The sequence below is a fragment of the Parasteatoda tepidariorum genome, chromosome 2 (assembly GCF_982258835.1).
Source record: "Parasteatoda tepidariorum strain Cologne lab strain chromosome 2, Ptep-v5.0, whole genome shotgun sequence".
NCBI lineage: Eukaryota > Metazoa > Arthropoda > Arachnida > Araneae > Theridiidae > Parasteatoda > Parasteatoda tepidariorum.
This window is the reverse complement of record NC_141756.1, coordinates 97,259,406-97,276,488: the sequence shown is the minus strand read 5'-3', so window position 1 is coordinate 97,276,488 and position 17,083 is coordinate 97,259,406. Positions and strand designations below refer to the sequence as shown.

At 29.3% G+C, this 17,083-nt stretch overlaps 1 protein-coding gene across 1 annotated transcript in view; it reads right to left on the bottom strand.

Moving 5' to 3' along the window:
- Window positions 1–17,083, bottom strand: part of LOC107452906 (uncharacterized) — a 28,771-nt gene that overhangs the window by 1,646 nt on the left and 10,042 nt on the right. The window contains exons 2-4 of the mRNA XM_016069531.4: window positions 3,654–4,380; window positions 2,582–2,802; window positions 1,267–1,749 (exon numbers count right to left, since the gene is read on the bottom strand). Of these exons, the coding sequence (XP_015925017.3) occupies window positions 1,267–1,749; window positions 2,582–2,802; window positions 3,654–4,380 (1,431 nt within the window). The remainder of the gene's footprint in view (window positions 1–1,266; window positions 1,750–2,581; window positions 2,803–3,653; window positions 4,381–17,083) is intronic.

The window sequence follows — 17,083 nt, the reverse complement described above, 5'->3', positions numbered from 1 at the left end:
TTTTCATATGGAGTTAATAATTTTGAATTCTTCTTTTTTTTAAATATTATTATTGTGATGATTACTTCCAAAATGCGAAGGAAAAATGAGTGCGTTTCAACCCCTAACAAAATGCAAAACATAATTCGCCCATAATATTAAAATTAAAAATAATCAAATGCTTCATTAAAAAATTTTAATGTAATTTTTTTTGTAAACACAGCACTTCTGTTATTTTAAATTAGTAACCAGAAATGTTTGTTATTATTAAAAGTATCTTGCAGAAAGATATTAGTGCTAGATATACGTGCTTTTGTCGTCGATAACTTGAAAAAATTATGCCACAGGGTTTATAATTACAAGTATATAAATTTAACGTGAACCGAGGTAAAATAAATGTTTTGAAGTTGTCACTTAAAATGTTTTTGAAATGAGAAAATTTGAAAACACTCAGTGGCTTATGTACAAAATTGTGTAGATACTTAGGGCAAATTCCTCATCTATAAATAACACTGAAAAAATTTATATTAATAAAAATGTTAATTTGTATTTTAAATTCATTTCTATGTAAATTTATGGAGGAATTATTTTAAGGTAATTTTTTTTTTAAATGAAGAGAAAATTCAAATTTCATTAATTATAACTTTTTTTTTTTGCAAACCTTATTAAATATTATGAATTATGAAATATTTTATATATAATATATGAAATATTTTATATATTGTAATATTTTATAATATTATGAAATATTTTCTTTGAACCAAGTGTAATTTGGTAATAAAAGCAATTGTTACAGATTTAAAATATTATCGTCGTTAGTCTTTGATTGGATGTTCTCATTTGGCTGGATGTTTCAGACAGTTGCTCTTTTCGCATGCATGGTTTCACAATCAACCATCCATAGTTGGGATGATGTAAAACAAAACACAAATTAATACTTTAATGATTTAACAGTGTGCACAGCTAAATTTTTCAACAAAAAATAAGCACCTTTTAAGCACTTTTCAAGCGCTCAAAAATATTTTTAAGCACTTTTAGATTGGGGTTGAATTAATTGTGAAAACGTCGAATGGAACAATAGAACCAGTGTCTTTTTACATAATACGTGGCGAAAATCAACAGAGTAAAGGAAAAATTAAGCACTTTTTAAAAATACCCAATGAAAAAAGTACCTTTAAGGGCTTTTAAAAACGCTATGCACCCTCTTTAAAGAAAAAGATTTCCGACAGAGGAACAAAATGTAATCATAGCTGGAAAAAAGAAGTTATAGATAAAAATTAAACTAACCATGTGAATTTGTTGAGGCTGCTGTGGAAACTGAAATCTTAGATCTGAATTATTTTGGATTTGCCTGTTTCCTCCTCCTATAGGACTGTGTGGCACATACTGATTACTATTTATGGAATTGAGAGGTCTAACTTGAGCGTTCTCAGAATAATGGCTGAGCAGTCTTGTGGTGCCATAAGGAGGCGGCTCCTCCACTTGTTGTTGCTGTTGTTGGTTCTCTGGCATTCTTTGCTTACTCATATCAAACCTATTATTGGGGCTAGACTGCTCACAGTTGGAAGGTAAAGTTCCAAAGAATTCCTCCGAGAGACGATCCAACGTGTAGGCGCTTGAAGTGGAATTGTTAGCTCCTTCACTGCTTTGGTTAACAGTATTTGTTCCATTCAAAAAGTTTGATGAGTTCTGGGATTGGTTGGCGAAAGGATTATCTTTACTAAAGGATGGTCTGTTGACTAAGGATGGATTAAATACTTGTTGCTGCTGCTGTAAAAAAATAAAATAAAGAAATAAATAAAAAAAAATATGAAACCTCTTGTTATGTACACTTATACAAAACAGATGCTTTTCATTGTAGAAAATTTTTAAATTACAGTGAATCTTCTATGAAAACACCATTATGTGCCTTCTCCACAAAGTGGACACTCCCGTAACCAGATGCGGTCTGTCATTCATGCCTCTAAACATTATTTTCAAATTAAAGACCACTTTTTCTAAGCTTAAAAAAAAGAATTAAAGTTTCAACTTAAAAAAATGCCTCTTTCCACCCTTCTTAAAATATAGATGTAAAATTTTTTTTAAGATTGTTTGAGTACAAATTTCGATGTCTAATCTTTAAATCGTGCAAATATGAATTGAGATGTGCAATTTTAAATCAAATGAAAGTAATTTTAAATTGCATTTACATTGGCAAGAAAATAAAAAATAATTCTTTTTTTTCCTCCAGGAATCTGAAAAACAAAAAAAACCTTCTTTGAAAAAAAATGAAATTTCCTTTCTGTTAAATTGAAAAAAGAAAATAAGCTCCAAAAACTTCTACTTTACTTAAATTAAAATTTAATTAATATTTTTACATTATTTGTTTGAATCAAGTATAATGAAGTATGTAATTGACTAATGATGAACAATCATTAGTCAGTTATATACTTCATGCCTGATGATTTCTGCTATTTAAAAAATCAATACATACATAAAAAAATCAATACATATGATCGTTCATCATTAGTCAGTTACATACTTCATGCTTGTGAAATACTTCACATACTTCTATATATGAATGCATGACGATCTCTACTATTTAAAAAAAATCAATACATACTTGTAGGCTTTGATGTTGCTCTGCCAGTTGTTTGAGAGTGCGAGCAGCTAAACTTCCGGTTGGCTCAGCAGTCATTTTGTAATTAAAACGTATATTAGTGTTCATGTACGAAGGAGGTAGCCTTTGAGCCGGTTGATTGTAGAGAGAGGATGTTGGAATAGAAGGAGCAGACAGGGTGGAGATGGGAGTTTCATTGCTTCCAGGAAAATTTCTAAATAGACCTAAATATAATAAAAAGGAAATGCTCAATTACAAACAATTATATAACTAACACTCCTTAGTTATAATTCTGCAATCCCTCAATGCTAATTCCCAGGGACCATGGAACGGGGGGGGGGGGGCTTAAGCTCCGTCACATGTTATAAATGAAGGGATACAGCACCTAGTAATATTACAAATTTACAATACAAAAAAAGATAATTTTTTGGTATCCAAAGAAATTCTAAAAAAAAAAGTATATACAGAATTTCTAAAAAAAAATATCTCCATTTCAAGTGAGCTTTAACATTTCTTGGTGAAAACTGTACCAAATAATCGTCCCAAAGAGGAAATTTGATGTCAGAAGAAACTTTTTTCAGATTTTTGCACCAATTTATTTGTATTAATTACACTTTAATTACCTACATGTTAAACCAATTCATAAAATTAAACTTAATTATTAATATTAAAATAAGCTTTTTTAAAATAAGGTACTTACATCCCTGCCCTCGCTTTTGAAAAAAACCCAATTAAACATGAAAAACCCAGAAAAGCCCAATAAAACCCGGGTAGTGTTTTGCTGGAAAAACCCGGGTTTTTTGCAACCCTGGTTTTTTCCCTAAGGAAAACATTTCATTGGTAGGTGGTAAATGATTATGTCAAGAAGAAAGTTTTCTTAAAAATTTTAAAAAAATAAAAAATCATATTCAAACGGAGCTCAGTTTTTTTTTTTTTTTGTAATATTGAAAAATTTCTGATTTTAAAGTTTGCCCAAACAAAGGTACATCATTCTACGTAATCTAAACACAGTTTTTGAAACTAAACATTAGTACAGGTAGAAATTAAAAAGTGAAAAATTGTAATTGTTGCTCACTGGTTTGAATAGGTACTAATGGAACTTCATCTGATTGGAAAGTATTTGGAGAATCTTTCACTAAGTCCGTAATTTCTTTACCAACCATCTCTTGATCCTTCAAGCCACCATCATCAAAAAAGTCAGTCATCAAATCTGAATAATCAGGATTTTCTGTCATGTCTTTGATTAAATCGTGCAGGACTTCTGGTGGAAGCATATCTTCACCCGAATCGTCATTCACACCAATGCTAGGAAATGTGTCCGACAAAGAATCGCAAGAATTGCCGTTGGGGGTGACTGTCTTGAATTGGCACATGTCCGACGGATCGTTGTCCTTTTCCTGCTTGCACTCAACGATAGGATTGCTGCAGGAATTTCTACCGGATTGGGAGTTCTCGTCTTTGCTTATGCACACAGGTTTTTTGTCGGTTTGGTTGTTTTGTGGCAGTGAAACTTGAGCAGTAAGTGGAGAATTTAGGGGTTTTTGAACAGTCTGCTGATTGGTGAAATTGGGAACTATTTGCACCGAGAAACTAGAGAGTTTTGATGTTTGTTGGGATGATTGCTGCTGCTGAGACTGCAGAGATGCATTAAGGCAAGAAGTTTGCTGAGAGAGAACTAAATCAGGCTTCTTATCAGGCAAAGAATCAGTTCTAGCCATTTTGGAAGACTTTTCAGATTCTTCATTGCTAGATGCTTGAAGCTGGGGGAGTTGTTCTTCGGCAGCTCTTTTCACCGATTTGGCCTGCAAAAGAAAGAACATATTTTAATTAGCTTAAAAAAATTCAACGCTCTCAATATTCCTGTATCAAAAATGTAAAAAAAATTTTTTTTTAGTTATGCAAATCTCTAGAATAATTTAAGAATCAATAAAAAATAACAAAAAATTATTAACGCAGCTTAAATACGTATTTAATTAAAATTAACACAAAAATCTAACTGCCAAAAACTGAACTTACAATAATGATATATAGTAATTAATTGCAAAGAATGAGATAAGTTAGGGGTGCACAATCTGCGGTCCGCGGGAGCTTCTGAACACAATGAAAAGAATTTTTATTTATTTATTTACTTTTTGAAAATAAAATAATATAGAAAATTTTGAAGCTCACATTTGCGTCATAACTTTGTGATGTGTTCAATTCGCATACTCTATTGTAAATCTACGTTGTTTCACGATCTTTTTTTCAATGGTTATTGGTACAAAATTTCGTATGGTTTTAAAAAACCAAATATTTTTAATACTATATTACGTTACACGAATTTCGAATTTGAGTAATCACATTTTGACTCCTTTTATGTTTGCCAATTTTATTATAAATCCCAGCGACAATTCGATCACTTTTTTTTTGGGGGGGGGGGCATTTATAACAACCATTTCCTAGTGGTTTGTAAAATCCCGATACATTTATTACGATTACAAATCGCGCATTTAATTGATCACTTTTTCAAATGCTTTATTTATACCGATTTCATCGTAAACCTAAATAACTTTTTGATTTCTTTTTCTAAAAGCAGTCATTGCCACGCTTTTAAAAATCCCATATTTTACTATGATTTTATCATACTATGATATTATTTACGACACGGGAGTTTCAAATCGTACATTTAAATAACTACTTTCTGACGAGCTTCGTTTTCGCCAATTTCATCGTCAGTCCAAATTAATTTCCAATAATTTTTTCGGCAGACCTTGCGATGTATTCCCGAGTGGCTTTAAAAAATCTGATTTTTATAGCGACATGCAAATTTCAAATCACGCACTTAAATAATTACGTTATTGACGAGTTTTATTCGTGGTATTCACTTGATTTTAACTACGATGTTCTTTACAGCACGTGACTTTCAAATCGCCCATTTAAATAATCAGTTTTTGATACAATTTATCAGTGAATTCATTGTAAGTATAAGTTATTTTTCCTTCGTTTTTTGTGCAGTGAGCGCCATGCACTTACACGTGGTAGGTACTTAAATTCCACGATATTTCATACAATGCTATAGAAACATCAAAATTTAGAAAAGTGAAGGAAAACGCGAAATTTTAAACTACTTATTGTTTGTAATTTTGTTAATTTTTTATAGCTAATATGATTTTTTTTTAAATGAACCAAAAAAGAAAAAGTTACCGATTTAAAATTCATAAAACCTCTAATAATTCAAGAAATAGAAATATCTGAAGTATAATACCTAATGAATATTGAATCTTATTTTGTATTAAAATGGTTTTGTTTAAATTTTTGATTTTGGTTTAAGACTTAAAAATTTCCTTCGGTTAAAATATTTAATTCAAATTTATATTACTCATTAATATAAATATTACACTTTCATTTTATGAACATTACAGTTTTTTTGTTTGTTAATATCAGGGGTCTGTCCAGACATTTTGTGAAAGGTCCGTTTTTCGTGAAATTGTGAAAAAATTAATCACATTCTTTCAACCAGGGTCCGCTTTTAGGAATTTGTGCAAATCAGGGTTGGAGTTTTTGCCGGCAAAAAGGGGTTTTTGCCAGGACAGTGGCAAAAACCTGGTAAAAACCGGCAAAAACTGGTAAAAACCGGCAAAAACCAAATTATCTAAATTGCTGATTAAATATTATTACAAAATACTTGAAACAAATTTAAATCAATCATAAGGAATAATAACTTTGATACATTACATGAAAAAATTATTTTTAACATATTAATAATTAATATAATGGTAATAATTTTTAAAAGATTGAAAGTTTGTGATCTCTTTTCATTTTAGAATCCTAAAATAAATGTTTTTTTACAAATAAATAAATATTATTATTTGCATAATATTATTATTTATTATAAAAAATTATTATTTGTACAATAATTAACTACACATATTGATAGATATTTTATGTTTTAAATTATAGTTATATTAATTTAAAATAAGTTCATTTCACTGGAAAAAAAAGAATAATCACAAATTTTCCAATCAATAATGTTTTAAACTACTAAAATGATATATTATTACATTATCATTTAATTATGGAATAATAATTTTGTTAATTTTTTTGTAATTATTTATATTTATAGTATATATTTCAATTTTAGGAATAATTTTGTATCAAAAATGTGTTTTTGTCCTCTCATCTTGGAAAATATAGGTTTTTGCCACTTTTTGCCAATTTGATTGGCAAAAACCTGTTTTTGCCAGGACGGTTTTTACCGGTATTTACCATGGTTTTTTCCACCTGTGGCAAAATCTTGCCAACCCTGGTGCAAATAGGGTCCGTTATTGCAAAAAAAAAAAAAAAAAATTTCAATGAGTTTTTAAATTGTAAAGACATACAAGATTATGCTCAACACTGTAAAATTATAATTAAAAAAATTAAATTTTAAAAAATAACCAACAATTGCTGCTTCATAATTAGAGATGCAACATACAAATATTTGGTATTTAACCTATATTGCTGAACGCAAAATATTAATTTCGGACGAATATTTATTCGATTAACAAAATCATAATGAAGATAAACAAATTTGTGAAGGGTACGATTAAAAGAAAAATCATTTTGTGAAGTTAGGTCCGTTTTTAAGTTAAAATATTTTGTGAAGGGTCCGTTTTTATGAAAAGATATTTTGTGAAGGGTCCGTTAACGCAGTGTTCCCCAACCCCCGGTCCGTGGATCAAATGGTGCCGGGCCGCCCATTTCATTGAAACTTAATTTATACCCCAAATTAAAAATATCTGCGTTCCATTAAAATTTTATTTGTTTAAAAATAGGGCCCTCGAAGGTAGTGACATAAATTTTTGTAATGTATCATTGTCTCCAATTACCCCCAGATGGAAACGTCTCATTGCAAAGAAAAAAGCTTAGGGTTCTCATTGATTTAACGTTCTAGTAAGTTGAAATGCTAAATCACCTTATATTTATTTTTTGGTGCAACTGTATTTTGTTTGGAAGGCATGTTTAATTACAATTAAATTAAAATTAATAAATCAAAATGATCTAAAATATAAGAAATCAACACCCCCCCCCCCCAATGGGCCGCGGTAAAATTATCAAACGTTAACAGGTCCGCTGTGATAAAAAGGTTGGGGAACACTGCGTTAACGGACCCAAATTTCTTCTAAACAGACCCCTGAATATAGATATTTTTTCCCAATATTTATATGTTTTTTTTTTTTTTTTTTTTTTCAATAAAGCAATTATTGATAAAAATAGAAATTTTTTTTAAAAAAACAGTATGAATTTTTTCATTTTTGAATGAATTCTAATAATTTTATATTTTATTTTATAACCGTCGTTGAACAGCAGACTCAATTTAGGGTTTACGACTAGTTCAACTCCGTAACCTTGTAATTTTGAACCAATCCAGAAAGACAAGGGAACTACTGGATCAAGTATTAGGAGAAATTTGCTTTCTTCGAGGGCTTTTTGATTGAACTAACTCGCATTAGCGTTACACGGAGAGGAAAACCACGTAAACATTCCACGATTAAGGGACTCTAACTCATGATCCGACTACCACTGAGGATTAAAAAAATTGTTCTTTAATTTGAGTAAGAAAGAAACTTATTTTAAGACAATGATAGAGAAAAAATGAAAAGAAAAAAAAATTATCAAGAGAGTCTTCAGGGTTCTTGCTCAATTATTTCAAAAAAAAATTAGGACTTTTTTAGCACTTTTTTAGGACAAAAAAAAAAACTAGCACTTGATGTAAAGTAAAAATAACATACTTAATCTATACATGATATTAAAAATGTACAAATAAAGTGTTTAACGATTCATGAAGTAAAAATTACATAATTAATCTATACATGATGCAAATTGAGGCTTAATTTTGTCAATCTTTTTCCTCAATTTTCTTTTTTTGACTTAAGTAATTTAATATGTTTCTCATTTTTAGAACACACTTGCTTTTGTTTTCTTGGATTGATGCAAGCAACATTTTTTACAACAGAATAGTTTATTGGACATTTCTCCAGTAAAGTTTCTAACATTTTGGTCATAAACTTTCTGCAATCTTTCTTTATATTCATATGATCCCGATCAGAAATAACTTTTGAGGCCAACAGCTGCTTTAAAATTTGGTCACCTTTAAAACCTACACTGATTTTTGTCAGAGAGACACAATTCATCATAATTCATAGACATCACAAAAATTAAAATGGCACAGTTTCTCCAGAGAATTTAAGTTTTCTACAGATTCTGGCTTCAGAATGTTATATAATTGCACACTATGTAATACCAAATCCTGGATATCTGCAGCAAAAAATGGTAAAAGTGGCCGATCTGCTTGATACAGTTTCAAAAATGGTGAAACTAGCTCCGACACATTTAGGAAAAAGTTCAGCTTAACAAGAATTAATTTGTCTTTTATTGCTTCTTGTAAAGTTAAAAAGGATTTACATTTCACTTTTCTAAACTTGCCAACATTTTTCACATAAGATTTCAGATCATTCCAAAGCAATATTGCTCTTTCAGCTGCAGGTGCATTTTCTAGCCAACGGTGGTTACAAAATCTTAGTGGTAATTTGTTCTCAGTTGATTGATTAATAAAATCTCCCTTTTCTTGTGGGTGAATCTTTAAAAAGATAGAAGATTGAGCTCAGGTTGGAACCAATGAGCCATTCTGTTTCAGATTCACCTTTGTAGAATGCATTATTTAAAATATGAAGCTCACAACTTCCTATTGCATTGCATTGAACACCATGTTCTTTTAACAAATCTTCTTGAATATTATTATAAAACTTCCAATTGACAGCACGACCGTCCATAGAAATCTGCAATAATTTCTTCAGGTCTACATTTTTGACTGATGAATAAAAGCAGGCTAAAAGGTCATCTGCTGCAGAATGGCCCACAAAAGCTGATGTTAAGTATCGCGTCTCTACAATGTTCTTATCTGGGTTCCAAAAGTGGATATGTATATCCAACTGCTTCTGCTGTGTCGCTTTGTTCAAAGACTCATAAAAAAGCAATGTATAAAACTTGGCATTATCAATGCACTTCAGAAGTAGCATGCTAAAATGAAGAGCAAGTCCAAAATGACAGAGATATGCACACTTAGATTCACTGCAGGTGAAATGACGTGATATTGAACTGTCTGGAAACATTGTACTAAATAATTTTCCAGTGTCTTTGGAAGAATTGTAGGAGTAGTAGCTTTCTACAACTTTTAAAGCCCATAAAATCTCAGAAGAAAGAACTTCTTTCCCCAAAGCCCAAGAATCTTCTAAAAAGATGGAGGCAGCAGAAGAGCCGAAGGCAACAGAATTTAAGGATTTAGGGAAACCGATTTAAGGAATCCGACCGCTCAAAAAAAATTTCAAAATGCCAAAATAAAATATATTTAGAACTTTTTTAGCACTCAGAAGAAATTTTAGCACTTTTTAGGCCCTAAAAAAGTTAGGAAAATTTTAGCACTTTTTTAGGACATTTTAGGACAGCAAGAGCCCTGGTCTTAAATATTGTTTCAAGTTTTGCCGTCAATTTATGTAAATTTTTTTTTTTAATTATTCGTTTTAATCCTGTTCAATCTTGGAGCTGAGCTTATGGTAGTAGTACAGTTAATTAATACCATGAATAATAACCAGGGTTCGTGATATTTTTTGATTTATTTTTAAAAAGTAAAAAAAAAAAATATTTTTTGATTTAAATCGGATTTTTTTTAAAAATTCAAATACAGTGTAAGAACTTTGATTTATGATTAAAAAACTTTATAAATGTTCAATCAAAATTAAATTAATATTAAAACTATATTATAAGGATATTTTAGAAGCTCTAACTACCTAAAACAATTATTCATTATAATACATAGCTTTGAATGCATAGCAGCCCTTTTGAAACAAATGCATGATTGAAATTTAAAGACTAGATGAAATAGAGAATTTAAAGAATACTTTAACTATTAAAACTAAGTTTCAATTACCAAACCATAATTTTAATTTAAAATTGTGATATTTCCCCCCCCCCTTGATTTTTAAAAGGACAAAATAAATGTAACATATTATGTTAATAAATGTAGTCATTTATCAAAAAATAAATAAATATTAAAGCTATATAATTTTATATTAAAATATTCATTTTTAATCCTATATCAAAATAGATAAGTTAAACTAAAAACAAATCTATGTACTCAGTGAAATTTGTTTTTTCACTAAATTTCTTTATAGAAAATCTGATGATGTCAAAGATACTGTAAACAGGAGGGGGAAAAAAATACTTGAATGTTTACTTTAATCTGTACTTCTCTACTACAATCTCTAGAGTAAAAAGATTTTTAAAAATGTAATTTCAAATGTATTGGAATTTAACGCATACCAAGAAATACTATATTTCTAATATAGTTGATTTAAATCAATGATTTTTTTTTAAAAAAAGCATTTGATTTAAATCATGATTTAAATCGTGATTAAAATAAAGCTGATTTAAATCAACAAACCCTGATAATAACGTCTTTGGACAGACTTAACCATCAAGATAATTAGGGTAATATCAGTTCAATTATTTGGTTCTTCCAATTCTGGGAATGGAAGTTAAAAATTTACAACATTAACTAACGAAAAACTTACAAGTTTTTTTTTTTTTTTACTTTCATAGTTAGTTTTTGAAAAAAAAAATAGTTGTCAGATTGTAATATTTGTAACTAAAGAAACAAAATATGGAATAAAATATTATTACATAAAAGATACATTGTTCCATTAACATTTGGGAACTTACAAAAAATAATAACTTTTTATCAATGATTTATAGAGTATTTAACAATCTTGCTAGACGGATTAAATACGTCAAAATTCGGCTACTTTGTAGTCTTTACATGGCCAATATGATGATGAAGATGATATGAAAATTCACTAATATGTAAAAATGTTAGCAAAAATATGCAGATTTAAAAATAAATATAAAAATATTTTTAAAAAAAAAATTTAAAAAAAATGCAATTAGAATTTTTTTTATTTTTAAATTTTATTATTATTCCAGAAATTTGTTTCTCAAGATGACATATAATTATGTGTGGTATAAGGCATAATTTAATCACAATTCATTGAGCATTTACTTTTATTTTAATTCAGCCCAGAAGAAAAAAAAATATTTTCAGAATTTGCATAACTGCCAAAAGAGAACGAAGAAAGAAAAAAAAATCTCGTGTCGGTGCATTACGAAATAATATGTATTTAATGCAAATAATTATGCAACATAATTATGCCACGCATAAAAATTTCAAGGATTTCAAAATCAATGAACGAAAAATAAGTGACTTCACTAATAGTTAAAATTTAAATTTATTGTAATATTTTCCGATAGTATATTCACTGTAACATGAATTTTTGTTTTTCAACTTTAATTAAATATTAAAAGACATTAAATTCATTTAAGATATCTAATCAGAAATCCAATTTACATATGCAAAAAAGAGACAAAGAAGTAAATTAACTATTATAATATTAAATCAAATTGGAAAAGCGCCTAAAGCAGCTAAACCTAAAAACAGACACACATATTCTATTTTATTACTTTTTCCTACTTTAAAACTTGTTTGAATTTCTAAATTCATTTAAGATAATGTTATAACTGAAGTTTTAATAAAAATGACATGATTACAAAGATTCTACATTTTTAAACTTATTTCAAAACAGAAAATTTTCGGAAAAGAAAAAAAGTTTTGAAAGATTAAATTGAAATATTTATGATCAAAATAAATTACTTTTTCTTACAATTTAATTTAGATTCTGACTCAGTAATTTTTTTAATGCTAGTTTAAATTCTTATTTAAACAGTAATGCATAAAATGATAGTGATTTTTTTACGAAACTTTCCTAATGTTAGATAATTCTTCTAAGGTATATAAAAAACATAGTTTTTTTATTAAATCAGGAGAAACTGGGTTTTCATGCAGGTTGACACTTAATGAATATGAACTCATCTTTTCCTCAATGAAAAAACTACGATTTCGGAGAGAGAGACAATGATGTTCTATCTTTAATTTAATTCTATTTCTGTTTTCATCCCATGCTATACACGCATGTATTTTAATTTTAAATGATGAAACACTGTAAATTAGTGTTATTTAAGAATTGACCACTAGTTTTAAAAAAAGTGACTGTTGAAGAGTGAGGAAATAAATTTTACTCTGGGGAAAAATGGTACTAATTTTTTGTTGTCTTTAAAAAGAATCAAACGATCCTTAAGTAAATATTATATGAAAACGATCCACATATTCATTAAAAAATGAGAGTGTAAAATTGAATAGAGACATTTCATTAGTTTCTTCCGATGAGGCCAAAGTAGCGGTAGGGCATGACGTCAGCTCATCACGTGACACCTGATATGGGGAAGGGGGAAAGGAAGGGAAGTAACAGGGAGAGAAGGAAGAAGCTATCAAGCGTAACGCAAGAGAAGAGGGGGGAGATCGGACATCAGGATTCCAATTGGGCACCCCACCAGACTGGACTGGCACATTTTCCTTTGTAAAATTATTTCTCTTGGTGAATGAGACGTAGGAAAATATAAATAGTCTATATTATCAATCCAGTGTTAGTCTCAAACTATTCTGCGAATTTGAATTGGATGTTTGCGCGAACAAAAATTAGAAGTTGATTTTATTTTGCTAGCAATTTCGTATATATAAAAAAACTTATTAAGAAAAAAAAAAAAAAAAAACGGAAATACATAATAAATAAATAACAAGATTTTATTTATTTATTTTTATTTCGAATAATACTGTTAATGCTTTTTCAAAGAACATATTAACTGCGAAAATTTTTCATACAAAATAAATATAAATTTTTGTTATTTTAAAGCAGATTTATGAATATTTTTAGTGTCGATCATAATAATATGAGTTTAGTCTGTGCATGTGTCTCTTTCAGTAACGTTTGTTCTATTAGCCTGAAATTAGGATAACAGGTGAAAGGAGTAATTTCAGCCCAGATTCCTAAAAAAACGTTCAAAAATTTAAATCAAATCGTTCGGGAGTTGAAAAATGGAATTCTCTTATAGATTCAGAATTAGCAAACGATAAAAATATAGCTTTTTTTTTTTTAAGTATTTAAACGATACCACCGGTGATGGTTGCTAGCTTATAGCTCTCATTAATAAAAAAAAACTTATAGCAAGTTCTTTAATAATTAATTATTTTTTATTAATTATCGACTATGTCAACCTTCATCTAGGTACCTCAAGATAGAATCAAGTTAACATGTCTTATATACTAGTGATTTAGTACTTAATATTTGTAGTGGTAGTTCCAGAATTATACCTGTGGTAGAATTCGATGAACGAATACCACTAGTTGATTCATGCTGTTTATTTTTTTATATCAATTTCGCTCACCTAATGGACAACTAGAAAATTTTTTCATTCTGTGACTCAGCTAAGTTAACCAAGCTTAAAGCCAAAAAAGTAAATATTTCCCTTCTAGTCTCATCTTTGCTGTGAATATAAACAAAAACCGTGCGATAACTGACGAAGATTTCCTCAAACATACATAAAGCATAGCTCGTTGCGTAATAGAATTGGCTCTTTCCTGACTTCGGAGATCTCAATGTGAGGAAAATAGTTTTATTGAAAATGAAATAGTTAAGAGACTCCGCCCATTTTTAGTTGTACATTCGTTTAAGAGAAGTGATAAAAATCTCCACACTATTATTGAAGCCAACGTTGCAATTTTGGTAAGAGGTACTTTTGGTGTTATAGTACTTGGTTCAGTTTAAATATAGATACAGTGGAATGAGACTTATACAAGCCCTCGAAAGTAATAAAAGTACCAGAAATAATCATTTGATTGTGGTTAAGTAGATCTCGTGACAATCATGAGTAGCCCGCTAGCAACAGCATTATGCGAAATGCTTTTATTTTGATGGGATGAACACAGAAAACATGTTTTCTTAATCTAATAATGTAAAGCCACCGGGAAGGTTTTAAAAAAAAATGGAATTCTTTAAGTTTTAATTATTGTGTTGGTACATGCCCTTTACTTCTGAGCATAATTTCGTAGCGTTGTTTAGTACATATTTATTGATTACTTTCTTTTTTATTCACCCTGTAAGAAAAAAGCGTATTCAGGTAGTTCTTATTAAATAAAATAAAAGAACAAAAAATAAGGTTGCTAAGGACAAATTGTGTGTTCAAAAAACGTGTTATTTTTATTTATGAATACTTTTTGCAAACTTAATAACTCAACAGGTCAAAAATCTTTCAAACAAAATACCGGGGAATAATCTTAAAAATAAATCACGAACTATTGAGAAATCAAAGAAACTATTTAAGATACCCTACTATTTTCTGATTCAAGTACAAAATGCATTATTTCTTCACAGCTACTAAACCAAATTGACTAATTTTAATAAGTCTAAAAGAAAAGGAGAAAAAAAAAACGATAAATTTTACAACTATTCTAAAAGTTGAAGGGATGAAATAAGGGAAACCGTATTTAATTTATCACTTTTAAAGTAAGAAATATACCACAAAAAATGATCATTCTAATGAGGGAAAATACTTTAAAAAGCAATACCTGACGATAATGATGCAGAAGACGATAAATAGTGAGAGAACTTCATGATTGTTTTTGTAAAAAAAGAAACCATAGCACTTGTGTTTACGGTTTACTTCTCAGAAAGAAGATTTCATTGAAATGGTTTGAACAATAGAATAAAGAATTGTATGTAAACAACCTCTTGGCAAAAATAAACACTTTTTAAAATAGATTATTATCGGTTAGCCAGGATTTAAATAAAGTGATGAATATACTATTTCAGAGTAGATTCCCAGTATTATAAAGATGTCAACACTAAAAAATTATTTTAGCCGACATTACAAATTGAGGCAGCGCCTGTCAGCAGAGCGCACAACTAAGAATCTACAACACAATGTCTGCTAATTTAATATTTTTTATATGGGAAGCTTGTATCTTTTTTTTATATATATTAAAATATTTACTTAGATGATGAGCACAGCTAGCAGCATGGTATCAAACAAAATCACGCTATATCATTTTCATCATAATTTCTTTTTAATGGACATATTAATGGGAAAATAAAGGTAAGAAACATAACAAGAACTGTTTCTCACCTTTATTTATCCATTTTCGCTGGCATCTGCACGTTTTATATTTCAGATCACTTTGTTTCTCCTCACTAACGCCTGGCAAGTGGGAGCTTATAGTTTGTCTAAAGTAAGAGCTCCCCTATTGTGTTAGTCCTAGAGTGAAAAGAAATTACCCTCCCTAAAATGCGCTATTCTTGTTTCCATAGCAGCAGACGGCCTCAGATTTAGTGGCGGGGGGAGTTCTTAAAGCAGACAAACTATATTTTTGACTGCTTAAAACATGTCGACTGCTCTTTTCAAATTGTATACTTTTGAAGCGAATGAAGTTTTTAATTAACTAATGAATAAAACCTTAATCAAGACCTTTCGTTTTAGACTAGCATCAATATTTAACATATGAGATCATTAAAACACAAAACTACACATCCAAATTCTGCAATAAGAAATATTGCAAACACTTCATTTTTTTTTTTTTTTTTTTTTTAATTTTGTAATGAATGGGCTTTACTAGGGCTGGAACATTGTGAAATATGGATGCTATTTCAGCATCAGCTATAACGATAGATTTAAAAGTATTTTACGACATTTCGTGAGTAATATGCTGTATAAAATTTTTTGAATATTGATGCTTTCGAGTAAAATAATATCGTAAGTATTGCAGATACTAATAATTAGATATAATCGCGAGGTTGACAAATTAATTTGAGTAACAGAAGTATATTAATTAAATCCGAAAAATATTACATTATCACTTATCGAAACCTCAGACAAAATAGAACGGTATTAAAATTCCATTCTCGCCTAAATTTTACCTCTGAAAATCTTGAAATTCTCTATTGAAGATGATTTAATTAATGCACAGCACCAAGTATTTTTTAGAATTTCACTATAATATTTAGAAGAAGAAAAAAAATTAAATATCGCCTACAGAGACAGTTTTCAGTAGAAAGTATGCTATGGGCAAAAATTACACACACCTGTAGAGGTAATTTTGCCCAACGTCGTTGCTGTTTCAGAAAATTTTTGCAGTGAAAGATTCCCAATCTAATTACGTGCAAACTATTGAACAAAAAGAAAAATGTAATTTTGCATATTTAAATGTTAAAGGGACAACCTGATATGAAAATGTTATAGATGGTGGTCATTAGTTTTTTTTTTTTTTTTTTTTTAGTTAAATAGTGACAAAATTGCAATTTTTATTTATTTATTTTTACGAGCCACGTAATTATATAATTTAGCGAAAATTGCAAACAGGAGAATTATGATTTATTTGCAGCTTTGTACGCTCTCGTTCGAAAACAAACAAGGTCGAACCCAAGAGGTCGTGGGTTCGATCCTCGCCGGCCTAAGACTCCCCGTGTAGTAAATGGTGACTAAAGCACGTTAAATATGTCGAGTCTCAAAGTCCTCCATGTACCCATAACAAAACAATACCTCTGGGGA